Source organism: Muscardinus avellanarius, assembly GCF_963383645.1.
Source record: "Muscardinus avellanarius genome assembly, chromosome: 11".
Taxonomy (NCBI): Eukaryota; Metazoa; Chordata; class Mammalia; order Rodentia; family Gliridae; genus Muscardinus; species Muscardinus avellanarius.
Window position 1 is genome coordinate 21,293,542 of NC_137797.1, and position 16,827 is coordinate 21,310,368.

The 16,827-nt window shown below is 41.1% G+C and overlaps 1 protein-coding gene across 4 annotated transcripts in view; it reads right to left on the bottom strand.

The window, feature by feature from the left end:
• The window catches only part of MYBPC1 (myosin binding protein C1), a gene marked incomplete at both ends in the record, with an annotated part of 90,405 nt that extends 73,905 nt beyond the window's left edge, over window positions 1–16,500 (bottom strand). For all 4 annotated transcript variants that reach the window (XM_080706663.1, XM_080706662.1, XM_080706660.1 and 1 more), the window contains one exon: window positions 16,476–16,500. In XM_080706663.1, the coding sequence (XP_080562789.1) occupies window positions 16,476–16,500 (25 nt within the window). The remainder of the gene's footprint in view (window positions 1–16,475) is intronic.
• Between the last annotated feature and the right edge of the window lie 327 nt (window positions 16,501–16,827).

Here is a 16,827-nt window from a genome sequence, read left to right on the forward strand (position 1 = left end):
CAATCATTTATCAACAGCAGTGCCCACAGGGCCACTGACTGAGTAGGGAGCATGCAGGAATGCCCATGAGACTGGAGTTTATTAAGCTCCCGCTATGGGTTTAACAAGGACAAAAGGATTATTTTTAAAACTGCTGAGTCGGGCATGGTGGTACACGCTTGTAATCCCAGCATTTGGGAGGCTGAGACAGGAGGATCTGGGTTCAAGCCAGTCTCCGCTATTGCTTAGTGAGGTCCTCCGCAACTCTGTGAGACCCTGTTTCAAAATAAAGAATAAAAAAAATAATAGGGCTGAGGGTATAGCTCAGAGGTAGACTGCCCGTGGGTTCCATCCCTAGTACCGCTAAGAAAAAAAAAAGTTCTGAGATGGTGGCTCACGCCTGGAATCCCAGTACTTGGGAGGCTGAGATAGGAGAATCATGGGTTCGAGGCCAGTCTCAGCAACATGGCAAGACTCGCATCAACCTAGCGAGACCTTATTTCAAAACAAAAAAAAATCTAAAGGCGCTCAGAAGTAGAATGCCCCGGGGCTCAATCCCCAGTGACAAAGATAACAACACCAAAAAAATATTGGCTGAAATGAAAGGAAGCCCCTGTGTATGAGGAACTCAGGGGCAACTGAAGTGTCCTTTAGGATCAGGTTAGTCACTGGACCAGGTCTGGCAGCATTACAGACGTCACTACTTTCACAGACCTCTGGAGCTTCTGAAACGTGTGTATATGGAAACTACCTGGGGATCCGATCCAGCTGCCATTCAGATCCTGGGGGGGCCAGAGCCCCATTCAAGATTCTGCATCACTAGAAGGCTCCTCCACCACCCACACAATTTGAGCAACGATTTTCAATCCAAGCCCTAAATGTCACCAATTCCTCTCCCATATCAAAGGCGGTTGTGAACACTAACGGGTTTACAGTAGAAAGGACTCTTCTCCCTCTGGTCACAAGCTTCTTGAGGACAAAGCTGGTCTCCTCCTCCTCTTCCAGTTCCACACAGCAGGTGCTCTACAAATATAGTCGGCTGGCAGGCCGTGCCTACCCTGCACAAAGGCTCCTTCTCCCTGCTGCCAGGAAATCAAGAACCGTCCCCTGGCGCTGCACCGGCAGCTTTCTCGGTCCGTGTTACCCACAGGGAACACTATGTCTTCCATTGGTCTTCCTCCCGCTGGCCGCAGCTCCCAGGCATCCGCCCAGACTCCATCACTTACATTCCGTCTTACTGTCAACACTGGTCTTGCGTTTCTTAACAAGGGCAGGAGAGCAAGGAGGGCTGGCGTTTTTGACTCTAAGGAATAATACACCCCTCGCCTTTCTAAGGAATCTCCCCCTTTTAAAATCTGGGCTGGAAATGCGGTAAAGCAACTTGAGTCAAGGAGCCAGGCCCACCAATTTCTTAGCAAATACCTGATGTCAAAGGTACTTTCAGTAATGATGCTAAGATGCTGTTTGCCTCAACCACTCCAGCTCTGCCTTCAGGAAGGAGGGCTGAGGGGTAACGGGCAGGAGGCACCTGCCTTTGGGAAGTTCTCTACTTAGGTATTGGGACATTGATTGAAATTCAGTCCCAATATACTTCAAGTTGTTTAAAAGCCAAACAGCAAATTCTGTGAACCTTTTCTACCTAGTAAATAAAGTTAGCTTGTCTTTCCTTTATTGTCTCTGCTAGAAAACATACAAATGGGATGATTTAAAGAAGTGGAGTGTGTAAATTGCTGTTTTAAAATTTGTTAGAAGCCAGGCATGGTAGCACACACTTGTAATCCCAGCATTCAGGAGGCTGAGACTGGAGGATTGCGTGGGTTCGAAGCTAGCCTCAGCTACTTAGTGAGGCCCTTTGCAACTCAATAAGACCCTGTTTCAAAATAAAAAATAAAAAATAGGGCTGGAGGTGTTGCTTGGAGGTAGAATGTCCCTGGATTCCATCCGTAGTGCCACTAAATAAATAAATAATAAATAAATAAATAAATAAATAATTTTCTAGAAGCTGGGTGTGGTGGTGTATGCCAGTAATCCCAGTATTGGGAGACTGAGACAGGAGGATTACAGGTTTAAGGACAGCCTCAGCAGGTAGCGAGACTTTCATTAACCTAGCAAGATTCTGTTTAAAAATAAAAATAAAAATCAAGCTGGTACTATAGCTCAGAGATAGAATGACTCTAATTCAATCCTCAGTACCATAGAAACAAATGAATCAATAAATAAAACTTGTTTAAAAGCCAGGTGTGGTGGCACACGCCAAGTATTCGGGAGGGCGAGACAGGATTGCAGATTTGAGGCCAGCCTCAGCAATTTAGTCCTGTTTCAAAATTAAAAATAAAATAGGGCTGGGGGATCTAACTCAGAGATAGAGTATCCCTGAGTTCAATCCCTACTGCAAAGAAACAAAAACAAAAAGACTTGCTTGAAAAATGAGAATACTTGAGTAATAATAACAATAAAAACCCGCAATGTTTGAGTGGACAACATAAAAACGACCTGGATTCTGAGCCAGCAACTAGAGCCCCTTCCTTCTTAGGCATGGGCGGCTGCTCTTTGATCTTTTCTAATTCATAGATATAGACTTTCTCTTCCTCTGCAACACTGAAATGCTTTCAAAGGGCTTGGTCTATTTATAGTGGATTTTCCCTATGATCACCTACTGTAAAAAGCACAGGTATGCCACCAATGGCGTGCCGCACAGCCTGTGCCCGGGCTCCCTAATTGACGGGCACTGGTGGCGGCTAGGAAATAGCCCATATGTGGCCTTGGTGCTACTGCGGAGACACCGGGAACCCAGTAACTCCATAAATGGCGTGATTCTCTCCTGTGGAGGCCTTTGCTATTTTCAATGATCAGAGGTTCCATGGCTGGTAATCCAGAGGGAGAAAATAATTCTTAACTCTTAAAAGGCATTAACTTGACTCTTTTTATAGCCATGTATCTACCCACTAAAATGACAACTAATAATAACAACATTATTTGTAATTCATAATTTTATAATTATAATTTATATTATAATTATAATGTTATATCATGTACAGTATTATATTTTATTACATATTATTATGTTATATATTATTATATATTAAAAGAGCACTTTATTGCCAGGCGTGGTGGCGCACGCTTGTAATCCCCGTGCTTGGGAGGCAGAGACAGGAGGATCACCCAGGTTCGAAGCCAGCTGCACTGGCCTAAGAGACCCTGTTTCCTAATAAAAATATATAAAAAGATAGGTCTGGAGTGTAGCCCAGAGGTAGAAGGGCTTCCAGGAACCCCAGTACCACCAAAAGAAAAAAAAAGAAAGAAAGAAAGAAAAAAAAGAGCACTTTATTAAAATAATACCTTATTATTTTAAAATGTTCTATGGACCCTCAGAGCAATTTCATATTGCTTTTCAATAACATGAGGAGCATAGTTATAATCACATGAATATATTATACGGGCATAAAAAAGGCGAGAAGGACATATAACAGTTGTTACTGAGTGTTATTAATATAGATCTTCTCTCTGTGGCTTTCGTTCGGTCACTTTCTTGGGGGAAACTTTTTGGAAAATAATATCCTAAAGCCATTCTTTGGTAACATGAGGTGGAGTAGATAAAATTGTGTGTTATTCCTAGTTAATCTTTCTTATTCTCAGAACAGCATTCTAGGTTTGAAATAAAACATGCAAATGCTCTCCATACGGTCAACATCAGTGACGTCGACTCTACCTGGCTGATTCATATAATGTCACTTTGGATCACACAGTATCACAAATTGTCTTTCTTTTTAAATTAAATAGCAATAAAACCTGTCAGATTTTTCCTTGTGCATGGTGGGGTCTGATCCTGTGCACACACTCCAGCCTTGAGCTCATACGCCGGGACAATGGCTCAGCAGAACAGATCATAGTGCGTTTTTATTTGGCATATTGCTTATGTATCAGAAATACAGAATTGGGATCTAAGTCAATGTTTGATTTACTATTTTAACAATTACACGCTTAGCTTGTCCTCTATTCATTCAATATAGAGCTGGGGGTGTAGCTCGGAGGTAGAATGTCCCTGGTTCAATCCCCAGTACCGCAAATAAATAAATAAAAATAAAAAATTGGACACAGAGCACATATAAATCAATATGAGCCCATTTGACAAAAAAGCAAGTAATCTGGGCTCTCCAGATACCATGTGCTTCAAAAACCTATATCTATAATTTAAGACAAAATTAAACTATACCCACTGTGGTTAATTTTTCTTAAAACAAAGTGATGTATACATTTTAGGAATGTTTCCACCCAAATTAGTTGGAATGATAATGTTCCCAAGTTCCAGAACAAGATTAACCCTTGGCTGGGCGTGGCGGCGCACGCTTGTAATCCCCGTGCTTGAGAGGCTGAGACAGGAGGATCGCGCAGGTTGGAAGCCAGCCTCAGCTACTTAGTGAGGCTCTCAGCAACTTAGTGAGACCCTGTTTCCAAATAGAATATAAAATGGGTCTGGGAGTATAGCCCGGAGGTAGAAAGCCTCTGGTTTCCATACTACCAAAAACAAAACAAACAAACAAAAACTGTAAAAAAAAAAAAAAAAAAAAAAAAAAAAAAAAAAGATTAACCCTTAACTCTGCAGAGAATCCCTGTAGTCAAAGTGATTCAGTAAATTTTTAAATTTTTTTATTGGTGCATTATATTCATACATCATAATGCGGTTTAATCCCCATTCATTTCTTGTGGCCAATTGATGTCAAAGCCTATACTCTAAGGATCTGAGTAAGTGGAATCTAATTGTCCACCAATTATGTAAATTTTCTGTGGCTCTTGATGCAGCTTGATGGAGTTTCCCTAAATTCACGGGGCTGTCTTTTTTTTTCCCCCACTCTTAGTCAACTTGATCTTTTGTTCTTCTGATTATGCATGTTTACACTCGAGATGTCAATCAACACAGGAAGAGGAATATGGTCATTATTTCACAGCAGCAAACAGAAGGTCTTTTGCTAACATCTGATGACTTCTCTCTTTATCTCAAAATTCAAACAAGGATCAAATGGGGGTCTAAAGTAGCATGGATCGAGGTGATCATGCAGGGGGGAAGTTTTCTTCAAAGTGAAGTTTAAAAGTTTTAGCACAGGTCAAAAGGATATCACTGCAAAAGGGGTTTGAACTGTTAATAATTTGTCCGCGTGGTCCCTTTCTGTGCCTTTCCTGGGAGTCTGTGTCACTTACTGGCATATGTGGTTATAGGGTTATAGGATAAATCCTTGTAAGGCCTTGTCCCAAGCCACTGCTGGCTTCACATTGGGTGACTTTTCAAAAATAGAGGAAGGAGAGACCCAATGCCAGGTGGGGTCATAAAGGAAAAAAAAATTCCACAGCAGTAAACACAGCGGCACTCAATCAATCACCAACCACGCCCAAACGTGGCCATAGAAGGTCATTTATGTGGAGAGCGCAGAAAGATTCAGACTCAGGAAGGCCCATCTGCCAACGTATCTCCGGTGGGTAGAGAAATCGTAATGACCCTGGAACCCAAGAGCCTTTTGACTCTTGCTGGCAGATCTAGCTACAGGTTCAACGGTGCAGGGTCTCTTTCATCTGGTGTGAAAGACCATGCCCCTACAGTGGGCCAGTAAAGAAAGAGCTGGCTATCCTCTAGGTCGACAACTGGAGACCCTCCCCCCTCCAGGCTGGACATGATACATTCTGTGGGTGAATGCTTGTAATCCCAGCATTCAGGAGGCTGAGACAGGAAGCATCGTGGTTTGCGGGCAACCTCAGCTACTTAGGTCCTTCGCAATTCAGTGAGACCCTGTTTCAAAATAATGAATAAAAAGCAGGCTGGGGTGTAGAATGCCCCTGGGTTTCATACTCAATATTGAAAAAAAAAAGAAGAAGAAGAAAAAAAATGCTTGAAGTCGTGATATATGTTAGGCCCTGTTCTGAGCACCTTACCTGATTTATTTCAGTTTTTATAAAGACCCAGTGAGTAAAGAACTACTCCTTTTTTGTGTGTGTGTGGTAGTACTGGGTTTCCTGGAAGCCATTCTACCTCTGGGCTACACTTCCACGGGCTACACTTCCAGACCTATTTTATACTTTTTTTTTTTTTTGGTGGTACTGGGGTTCCTGGAAGCCCTTCTACTTCCGGGCTACACTCCCAGACCTATTTTATATTTTTGAAACAGGGTCTCTTATGCCAGCGCGGCTGGCTTCGAACCTGCGCGATCCTCCTGTCTCTGCCTCCCAAGCGCGGGGATTACAAGTGTGCGCCACCACGCCCGGCTGAGGAACTGCTTTAACTGCATTTTACAGGCAAGGCAATGAAGGCATACAAAGGATAAACCCCAGTACATGGTGCAGCTAGAGTTTGAACGGTCTTGAATGTTTTATAAATACTATATGGTAATTTGTTTATATCGCTAGGTTTAATAATGAATATTATTTAATATGCATAGAGGAAGAGCCAAAATGTATACTGCATGCAGAACTGGAGGGGGGCGTTAAGGATTTAACCCAGGAGCATTTCATCTCTGAGCTATATCTCCAAACCTTTTTATAGGTTGTTTGTTTTGAAACAGAATCTCCCTAAGTTGCTGAGACTGTCCTTGAATCTACAATCCTCCTGTCTCAGTCTCTCAAGCACTGGGACTACAGGTGTGTGCCACCACTCCCAGCTCAAATGCAGAATAATCCTAAAGACATTCAGCTGGGCATAGTGGCACATGCCTGCCATCCTCATTCTTGGGAGACCGAGACAGGAGGACTGCAGGTTCAAGGCCAACTTAGACCCTGTTTCAAAATTTAAAAAAATAATAATATCAGGCTTGTGATGGAACTCAGAGGTATAATGTCCCTGGTTTCAATCCCCAGTAACACACACACACACACACACACACACACACACACACACACACACACTTTAAACATAAAATGTAGATTTATGCAAATTGGTGAAATTTTAGTTTTAAGTACAGCATTTTTTCCAGTATGAAATTTTATAGAAGACAAAGGCAACTCTTGCCACATATAAGCAAGGAATTCCTGAGGAGTTCTTTAGAGGAAGATTTGCATGATTTTGGAGAAGTAAAATGTTTAGCTTAAGCAGTCAAATATAAGTAGAAAAAATTGAATAAAACAAAAAGTGTAAGATCTTATACCTAATATACTCAATGTAACTGTAGTTGGTGCATCGATGTGCCAATTGGACTATAAAAAGATCCCTAAGGGAGTGTAAAAGGGCAAAAGTCTTATCAAAGTGGATTTGGACTTGAAAGGCACGCTAAAGGCAGATTATAGCCAGCTCTATGTGAACTCATTTTAAAGAAAGAAATAAGCACAAGACACAACGATCCTGGTCTTTTCCTTTGCCAGAGCAACCAATCCACGCCCCAATCTGTTGGGATCTAAAATGTTACTCTGGAAATGCACATAAAAGCCCATACACAGTTTGCCCTATGAACGGGAACATCCTGCAATTTGACTTGCTGTTTAATCTGCATGGCTGTGCAAGCCAGCTCTGTAAACCAAGGCTGAGCCTAGCTGCGCCCAAACAGACGCAGGTGGGATGCAACGCCATTGACTCTTTGGTTTCAGAGGGATCTCTTTAGAAAAAAGCAATGGGACAGAGGCCTTGGCCTCTCTGGTTATCAAATAATTTGCATGCATGTAGGAAATCAAATACCAAAGCCTGTTCTTTATCACAGTTTCATCTTGTGTAATCACTGTGCTGTCAAATTTTAGGAAATAACTCCTGAATAAACAATAGCTACCTCCTGGCTAACCTACCCTGGAGCAATACAATTCAGTCACTACCATTCTGTGTATTTAACGAGGTCACCCAGAGTATAATTCTCTTAATTGACCCAAGAGTCCAGAAAAGACATCTATTCCCTTCAAGATCCGACATGCAATAAAAACATAGAAGACATGGCCACGTCTCCTTAAGTACACACAAAATCAAAGGCTTTCTACTCTTTTTTTTTTTTTTTTTTTTTTTTTTTGCGGGTTTTGGGGATGGAACCCAGGGGCATTTGACCTACGAGCCACACCCCCTGCCCTATTTTTTATTCTTTATTTTGAAACAGGGTCTCACTAAGTTGCAGATGGCCTCACTAAGTAGCTGAGGCTGTCCACGAACTGTGATCCTCCAGTCTCAGCCTCCCGAGTGCTGGGATCACAAGCGTGCGCCACCACGCCCGGCTCTACTCATTTTTTTTTTTTGCTAGAACTTTCATCCTGGTGTGTGTGTGTGTGTGTGTGTGTGTGTGTGTGTGTTACTGGGGATGGAACCCAGAGGGCATTCTACCTCCGAGCTACACCCCTAGCCCTATTTTGTATTCTTTATTTTGAAACAGGGTCTCGCTGAGGTTGCCAAGAGCCTCACTAAGTAGCTGTGGCTGTCCTCAAACTGTGATCCTCCTGTCTCAGCCTCCCAAATGCTGGGATTACAAGCGTGTGCCACCACGCCTGGCCCAACCTGTTCTTTATTGTCTAATATACCCAGGTATTCTAGAGATGAGGTCTAGAATTACCACCGAAGTCAGTGGTACCAAGTATACTTCATGTCACTTGATACGGGCTCCATAGGAGTTCAGATAAAAATAGGAATGATGAATAGGAATTAATATACTCCTCTAGGTTTCTATAAAGACCCTAATATATGTTTAAAATAAAATAACCATAAGAATTTCAATCAAAAATAGTAAGAGACTTTCTGTGGCTGAAAAACACCAAAGTAACAATTGCTCAGTAACCTCATCTCATGAATCCCGAAAGCGAGTACATTATTCAAAAAACCCCTACAAATCCCTAAAACTTCAAAAATATATTTCTTTAAAAAAAAATAGTACAGGAGGTTGGGCATGGCGGCGCACACTTGTAATCCCAGCATTCGGGAGGCTGAGACCGGAGGATCGCAGTTCACAGGCAGCCTCAGCTACTTAGTGAGGCCCTCTGCAACCCAGTGAGACCCTGTTCCAAAATAAAGAATAAAAATTAGGGCAGGGGGTGTAGCTCGGAGGTAGAATGTCCCTGGGTTCCATCCCCAGACCCTCAAAAAAAAAAAAAAATAGTACAGGAACATCATCTCATTCATTCAAGTCTTTAAGAGATCATGTTTTTGTTTAATGTTATGCCCAAGCTCTTTTAGTGTCTGGTCCTGGGAACTGAACCCCGGAGCATTCTAGATCTGAGCTACATGCCACAACCTCTTCATTTTTTATTTTTGAAGCAGGTTCTTGCTAAGTTGCTGAGACTTTTGCTAAATTACTGAGGCTGATCTCGAACTTGTGATCCTCTTGTCTCAGCCTTCCAAGTACTAGGATTATACACGTGCCGTTTTTTTTTTTAAAGAGGAGTTTCAGCCTGGGTGGTTTATTCCATCATGAATAAACTTTGAAATTTCTATGCAGAAAGAAACACTAGGAACTGTGTGTGCCTAAGGAGTCTAAAAAAATATTTTGAGGCTGTGTCTCAAATAAAGTGAAAATAAAGTGGACCATTGAGAAAATTAAGGATTGTAAGTTTTTCATTCATTCTTTCTCTTGGGACTCTCAGGGCAGCTGCTAAGCCTGACCTCTACCTCTGACCATTTACCCAACTTCTTAACCCTGGACTTTTTTGCTATATGAAAAGCCCAGAACAAGAGGGAAATGCCTTTCAACTTGCTGAATAAAAAGTAAACTGTACAAATTTGCTTATCCAAAGCTTTTTTAAAGTGATATATTTAGGCTGCTTAAGAGAAAAGAACTGGCCAGTCCTTTATTTATCTTCCTAACAGGTGCAGTATGAACGATCATAAAAGCAGGCTGAAAAAGCGTGATTCTGCCAAGTATTCAAGCCCTTCCAGGCCCTTTTGCCCTAGAGTATTTCCTCTTACAACACAGGAGCCTGCGGATACACCAAGGCAATCTTTTCTTTTGAGGGGGTAGGGGTGAATAATACAGCATTCATTTGTATAATTTTATTCTTCATTCAAGTCTCCAATTTGGCCTAAAGGACCCATTAGAAGTTAGGAGGAAAATAGTCATTGTCGTTAAGAAAGTGCCTCCTCTCTGCTCCCATGTGCTTCTCCCCGACTTCCTATGAATTATAAACTTTTCCCCAATGGGGGACGAAGGCAATATTCCTTATATAAGACGGCTTTCCAAAGACAAATTTATTTAGGTGCTTGAAATAGGACATCCAGTCTTCTGCACGTGGAAAATGAAGGTCAAAGAATAAATAGAAGAGATGGCTTCCCAACACCCAGCGCCGGGTCTCCTTCTCTGAGGGTGACTAAGCCCTGAGCCATGCTGCTCCTCTGCAAGGCTCCAGCTGAGCAGAACTTTAAAATGTCATGAAACCTCCAGGGAGCAAGAAAGATCCACAAGGGGAAAAAAATCCCTCCAGACTGAAAAAAAAAAAGAGTTGTTCTCCGTGCTCACAGCCCCACCTATTTCTTCAGGAAAGACCAGGATGGATACAGCAGCTATGGTGTAACAGCAAAAGCACCTGCAGCCACATCAGCATGTATCTGATTCCTGAAGTTACCAGAATGACCCCTAAAATTACAGTCATAAATGGACCTGTGTTTTCCGCTGAGGTTTTAGTTTTGTTTGCTTGTTCATGTTGGCTTTTTGAAGATTGAACCCTGGGGTGTTCAGTCTCTGAAATACACCCCCAGTCCTTTGTTGTTGTTGTTGTTAATTTTGAAACAGAGTCTCTTTAAGTTGCTGAGGGCCTCACCAAGTTGCTGAGGATAGCTTCAAACCTGTGATCCTCCTGATTCAGTCTTCCAAGTACTGGGATTACAGGTGTGATTTTCTGAATGACATCCAGCACCAAGGAGGAAATGACTACCTATTTCCAACACCTTGAGTACATAAAATACAACACGATCTGATATAACACAAAACAAAAAGCAAAATTCCCATTAAAGCCTCCTCAGTGTATTTATTTATTTATTTATTTAGGTGGTACTGGGGGTGGAACCCAGAGGCTTTCTACTTCCAGGCTATACTCCCAGACCCATTTTCTATTTTATTTGAAAACGGGGTCTCACTAAGTTGCTGAGAGCCTCACTAAGTAGCTGAGGCTGGCTTTGAACCTGTGTGATCCTCCTGTCTCAGCCTCCCAAGCGCGGGGATTACAAGCGTGCGCCACCACGCCTGGCGTCCTCAGGGTTTTATTAGAAGAGAATTTTTTTATATGCTGTAGAATCTAACCCTTAACAATTGTCTCGGGGTGTTAAGGAACCAGGTTTTATGGATTTAATCACTATATACTATAAAGGTGAAATTTTTACAGAATTATTTTATAGACTGAAGAGCCATTCATTTTGTGTGTGTGTATGTGTGTGAGAGAGAGAGAGACAGAGAGAGACAGAGACAGAGAGAGACAGAGAGACAGAGAGACAGAGACAGAAGACAGAAAGAGATAGAGAAAGACAGAGAAAGATAAACAGGCAGACAGACAGACTAGGGATTATATCCAGGGGCATTCTATCTCTAATCTACAGCCTCCAGTCCTATTTTATATTTTATTTTGAAATAGGCCCTCAGTAAGTTGCTGAGGCTGGCCACGAACCAGCAATCCTCCTGCCTCAACTTCCCTGTACTATACTGAGATTACAGGCATGTGCCACCCAGCGCAGATCCATTTGTAGTCTTTTTAAACTAATAGAGATTCTACTCTAGAAAAAAAGGTAATTGCAATTTTCTATATTTATGTTGATAAAATTTCTTTTTGAGTGGGAAAGAGAAACTTCCAGAGAAAGGTGATTTCTTTACATAGTAGGACCTGATGGCAATGAACTGTGAGGGCCTTCAGAAGCCACCTCACATATCTCTGAAACTCCAGAAACTAGCACACAAATGAATGTGTCAGCAAGGCAATCCGGGTGATCCCACAAATCAGAAGCTGCCTTCTGATCTTTTTTTTCCCCCCATTTGACTGGAAAAACAACCCATTTTGTCCCTTTGTCCCAGATATGGAACACCTATAAAAAGGTAAATTGTTTCAAAAACTAAAAAGACTAAAAAATAGGGCTAGGTTTGTAGCTCAGAGGTAGAATGCCCCTGGGTTCCATCCCCAGTACCGCAAAAAAAAGGTAAACATAACTATACTAAAACTATCTATGTATATATCTATCTATCTATACACACACATATATATATATAAAACTTTATAATTTTATGACATGATAAAATAATACAATAATTGTACATCAATTAGTGTGATCATATATGTAAGCTCTAGATTATTAGTTCCAACCTATGTTAGTGTATCTGTACCAATTTTGTCTGAAATATTCGTAGAATTGAAAATTTGGGACTTAGTGGGTTAATTGTGCTAGGTCTTGGGTTCTGCATGAATTCAAAGTGTAAGAAAGGTCTTTTATGTGTAAAGGATAGTACAAATACTATAGTTCTTGCCGGGCGTGGTGGTGCACACTTGTAATCCCCACACTTGGGAGGCGGAGAAAGGATCGGGCAGGTTCGAAGCCAGCCACGCTGGTTTAGGAGATCCTGTTTCCACATAAAAAAGTAAAAAAATAGGTCTGGGAGTGTAGCCCATGGGAGTGTATCCCTGAGGTAGAAGGGCTTCCAGGAACCCCAGTACCACCAAAAAAAAAAAAAATACTATAATTCTTGAAAGAATACATACACAACTCACTGGGTGTGGTGGCACACACCTGTAATCCCAGTATCTGAGAGGCTGAGACAAGAGGATTGAAGGTTGGAGACCAGCCTCAGCAGTTTAGAGAGACTCTCAGTAATTTAATTAAACCTTGTTTTAAAATTAAAAAAAAAAAAAATGCCGGGCATGGTGGTGCACGCTTGTAATCCCCACACTTGGGAGGTGGAGACAGGAAGATTGCCAGGTTCAAAGTAGCCTCGCTGGCTTAATAGACCCTGTTTCCAAATACAAATATAAAAAATAGGTCTGGGAGTGTATCCCAGAGGTAGAAGGGTTTCCAGGAACCCCAGTACCACCAAAAAAAAAAATTTTTGTTTTAAAATTAAAAGGGCCGGAGCTGTAGCTCAGAAATAGAATGCCCCTGGGTTCAACCCTCAGTACCCCCAAATGCGCAGAATACATACACAATTGATGAAATTGGAAAACAGAAAAATGGGAGGTGGCTCCCCCTTAAAAATAACACTTTCTGTGGGTAAAGAAAATATGGTGTATGCACACAATGGAATTCTACTCAGCTCTAAAGAAGAACACAATTCATTTGTAGGAAAATGGGTGGAACTAGAAAATGTTATATGAAGTGAGATCAGCCAGTCTCAAAAAGTCCAGGGTGGTATGTTTTCTGTCAAATGTGGAAGCCAGAGAGAAATTAGGAAACATAAGGGACTGTGGGTAAATGAGAAGAGAAACCATTAAAATAGTGGAAGGGGGCTGGGGGAGGGAGGTGGAGAGGGAATAAAGGAGGATTGAGGAAGGAAATAATTTATACAATGCTGTGTCCTTCTATAGAGACTTCTCTACCAATCTCGCTAACAGGTGCAGAGAGGGAAGAGAGTGCTGGGATGAGATACAGAAGGAAACACCACGTTCTGTGCGCCCGTATGTTTGCATAACTTTGAATCTATGATGTATAATTATAAGGCACTAATGAAAGTATAAGATAATGCTTTCTGGGCTGGGGCTATAGATCAGTGATAAAGCCCATGACTAGCAGAGTTAGGATCTGTGGATTCCCTGCACCACAGAGGAAAAAATAATGCATTCTTTTCCCAAAAGGGATCTCTCAGAATCTTTTTCCAAAAGGGATCACTCAGAATATTTCCAAGGCTCTAAATAAGGACTACTGAGTAACTGCTTCCATGGGACTTCCTCCTCAAGGTCCAACGTTACACCTCTCCCTCCTCTTTAAAAGGACCAGCTCTCCTAAGACCCAACATGAGACTAGGCCACTGTAGGTTGGGAGGCAGTTGAGTGAGACATTTTTGCATGTGTAGGTGCTGAAAACTCAGGATCTTTTAAAAAATTGCCATTTCCTCCTGGATCCTAGGAAGGCCAAACCAGCCCATATGTCCTAGCAAGACTCCCAGCAGTGGCCACAACCTTCCTGGGTATGGCGTAGATAAGAAGACTTATATAGGTTGGAGAAACCTGTTCTTCGGTGGGGGGGGGGCTGGTTTCTGCAGAGAGTTTGAAAAGACTCTAAGAACTGGTTTCATGGCATGCTTTATTCTTGGGGCTGTCTTTCAGAGGGAGATTTACATGGAACAAAATCAACACCAACAAAAAGGAAATCACCGTTAGAAGATGCAGTTATTCACAACCAGAACAACTCAGAAATTCCCTTATTCATTAGTCTGCTGATATAAACAGCCATAAAAGCAATGATTTCAAAGAGAAAAACTCGTCAAACTACACTTTCTTTAAAAATCAGTTCTGGCCAGGCATAGTGGCACCATGTAATCCCATATGTGCCTACCTGTAATCCCAGTATATAGGAGACTGAGACAGGAAGATCATAGGTTTGAGGCCAGTCCCAGCAACTTAGCTAGACTCTGTTACAAAAACAAAAAATAAACTCAAAAGGGCTGGGGGTATAGCTTGAAGGTAGAATGCCCCTTAAAGGTTCAATCCCCAGGACCACAAAACATAAAAACAAAAACAATCAAACAACCCCAAACAAATAAGAATCAGTTTTGCTGGTAAAGGAACAACAATAACAAAACAAAACAAAAAAATCTGTGTACTTCCTCAGTGGATTTTAAATATCTCAGTAATCCCCCTTTTTTTTCTCCCACTTCCCACCATCCAAATTTAAACTAACCAAAGAACTGATGGGTATAAAATTACTGTCCCGGGTAGAGGGACCCTACACAGCATATTGGTGGCGCATTTATAGCAAAAGAGGGTCATGGAGACTTGAGTATCTGTGCTGATTTATTTTTTAAAAAGTATAAAATATAGATGGGGAGAGGATAGAGTTAAAAATATGGTTTTTTCTCTTTATAGCTTTAAATTTTCATTCTGTCTAAAAGTAGAACAAATCAGATCGAGTTGTCAAGACACAAAACTTCACCTCATCCAGAAGTCAGAATCATTTCAGTAGGCTGGACGTCCTGACATGGTATTTATTCGTTTCTTCGGCGTTATTATCATTTTCAATTGGGCTTTCAAACAACGACTATGAACTCATCCACTAAATTCAGGATAATCAAAACACTCTTCTGTTCGCAGTTAGGAATCAGAACGCATTTCACCCCAGTAAGCCTTGAAGAGGCAAGTCAAGTGACCCATCAACTGGAAAGGACACTTAATACACATGTAAATCATTTGCATTACAAATAAGACACTTCAGCAGGGGCTGGCCTCCCTGCCTGGTAGTCAGATTAAGTTCCCATATTAATGCGTGCATTTGGTGTGGTTATTTTGGGTGGAAGACTTCATCCATCAATGCCCTCCCTCTGCCTCTTAGGCCATCCTGTAAACTGATCACCCGCCTGTCAGCACTGGCTACCTAATTACATAAAGAAAATATATTTAAGAGACTTTTGATAATTTGGTTACTGTTTCAACTTTATGTTCACCATGTAGCATCTTTTCCCAGGATCATCCCCCAGAATGGCTAAAAGCTTTTTTAAAGATTAGGAATGAAAAAGGTAAATATTATTATGCATCCTAAATAGTACACTTATGTTTCCTGCTAATGTTTTGTGTGTTTATGTGCGTGCATACACTTTTAAGCGAAAAAGAAAAGTTTGGAAAGTATATAAAAGACGAATATGAATGGATAATATTTTAAAAGATATTTCCATTAAAAACAAAAGTCAATATATTTGCGCTAAGGGTATGTTTTTTATTTTCATAATCACTAATTCCAATTTGTTTGCATTATTAATTAGTAGTTTTAAAATGCTGATCTTTTATAGAAAAAGAAGAACTTCACTGAAGGAAACATTTTTTTCTAATGGAGGATATTTTTATATTTTCAGCTTAATTATTTCTAAAAGGTTGCATGTGATATTACATACTATAAAATTCAGGAAAGAGCACAATCTATCATTAATATTCAGAGATACTTTCTTTTCATGTGTGAATAAGATAATAAAATTCCAAAGACACTGATAAAAGCAAAAAATACCTTCATCTGTATATTTTAAATGTCTTTCCATGAAGAGTTAACAAATCTGGAAATAATATTTTTTTAAAATCCTGATTAAATTTATTAACCATTTGAAAAGGCATTCCAAGCCCCCACCCCTGCAGATTGTAAATACATGGTACAACTTTTGAAAGCAAATCTAAGAAAATATGCTAGAAAATACAGTGATGCATTTCTTATTTGATCATTATATCCCATATCCCTAAATCATATTCCTAAATAAACTCTCATTATCAGATACACTTCAGTTCATTATACTCTGGCTGTATTTTTTTTCTCTAAGAAATCTTATCCTTGATTACAGTGATTCTACTGTTTTAAGAAACTGGATCTGTGTTGGAAAGTGAGTACCAAAATAAACACAGTGCGTTAAAAGTACAACAAAAAGATTCATCAGGGATTCGGCAATTCTTACCCTCTTTCTTAGTGGGTTCTGGCATGACCACAATAAAATGTTATTCTCCAAAGAGTTTTCTCCCCTCCGGTAGCTGGTTGACAGAAACTCCCAGTGCGGTGGAGAGATGGTTCAGGTCAATGTGACAAGCAGTTGGGGGCCAGTCCTGGGCTTTTATACCGCCTTCGGACATCAATCACGCTGCCGCCTCCCTCTCCAGCACTGGGATGCTGCAACTTGACAGCCACGGGCAACTTTCTTGCATCTGTTGTCTGCACGCTGCTCTCTCGCCTACTGGAAGGAATCTCCTGCCTGTCTCATGTGGCTGATGAGAACACCTCTAACTTTCTAAATTCAGCTGCGGCCTCGTGCT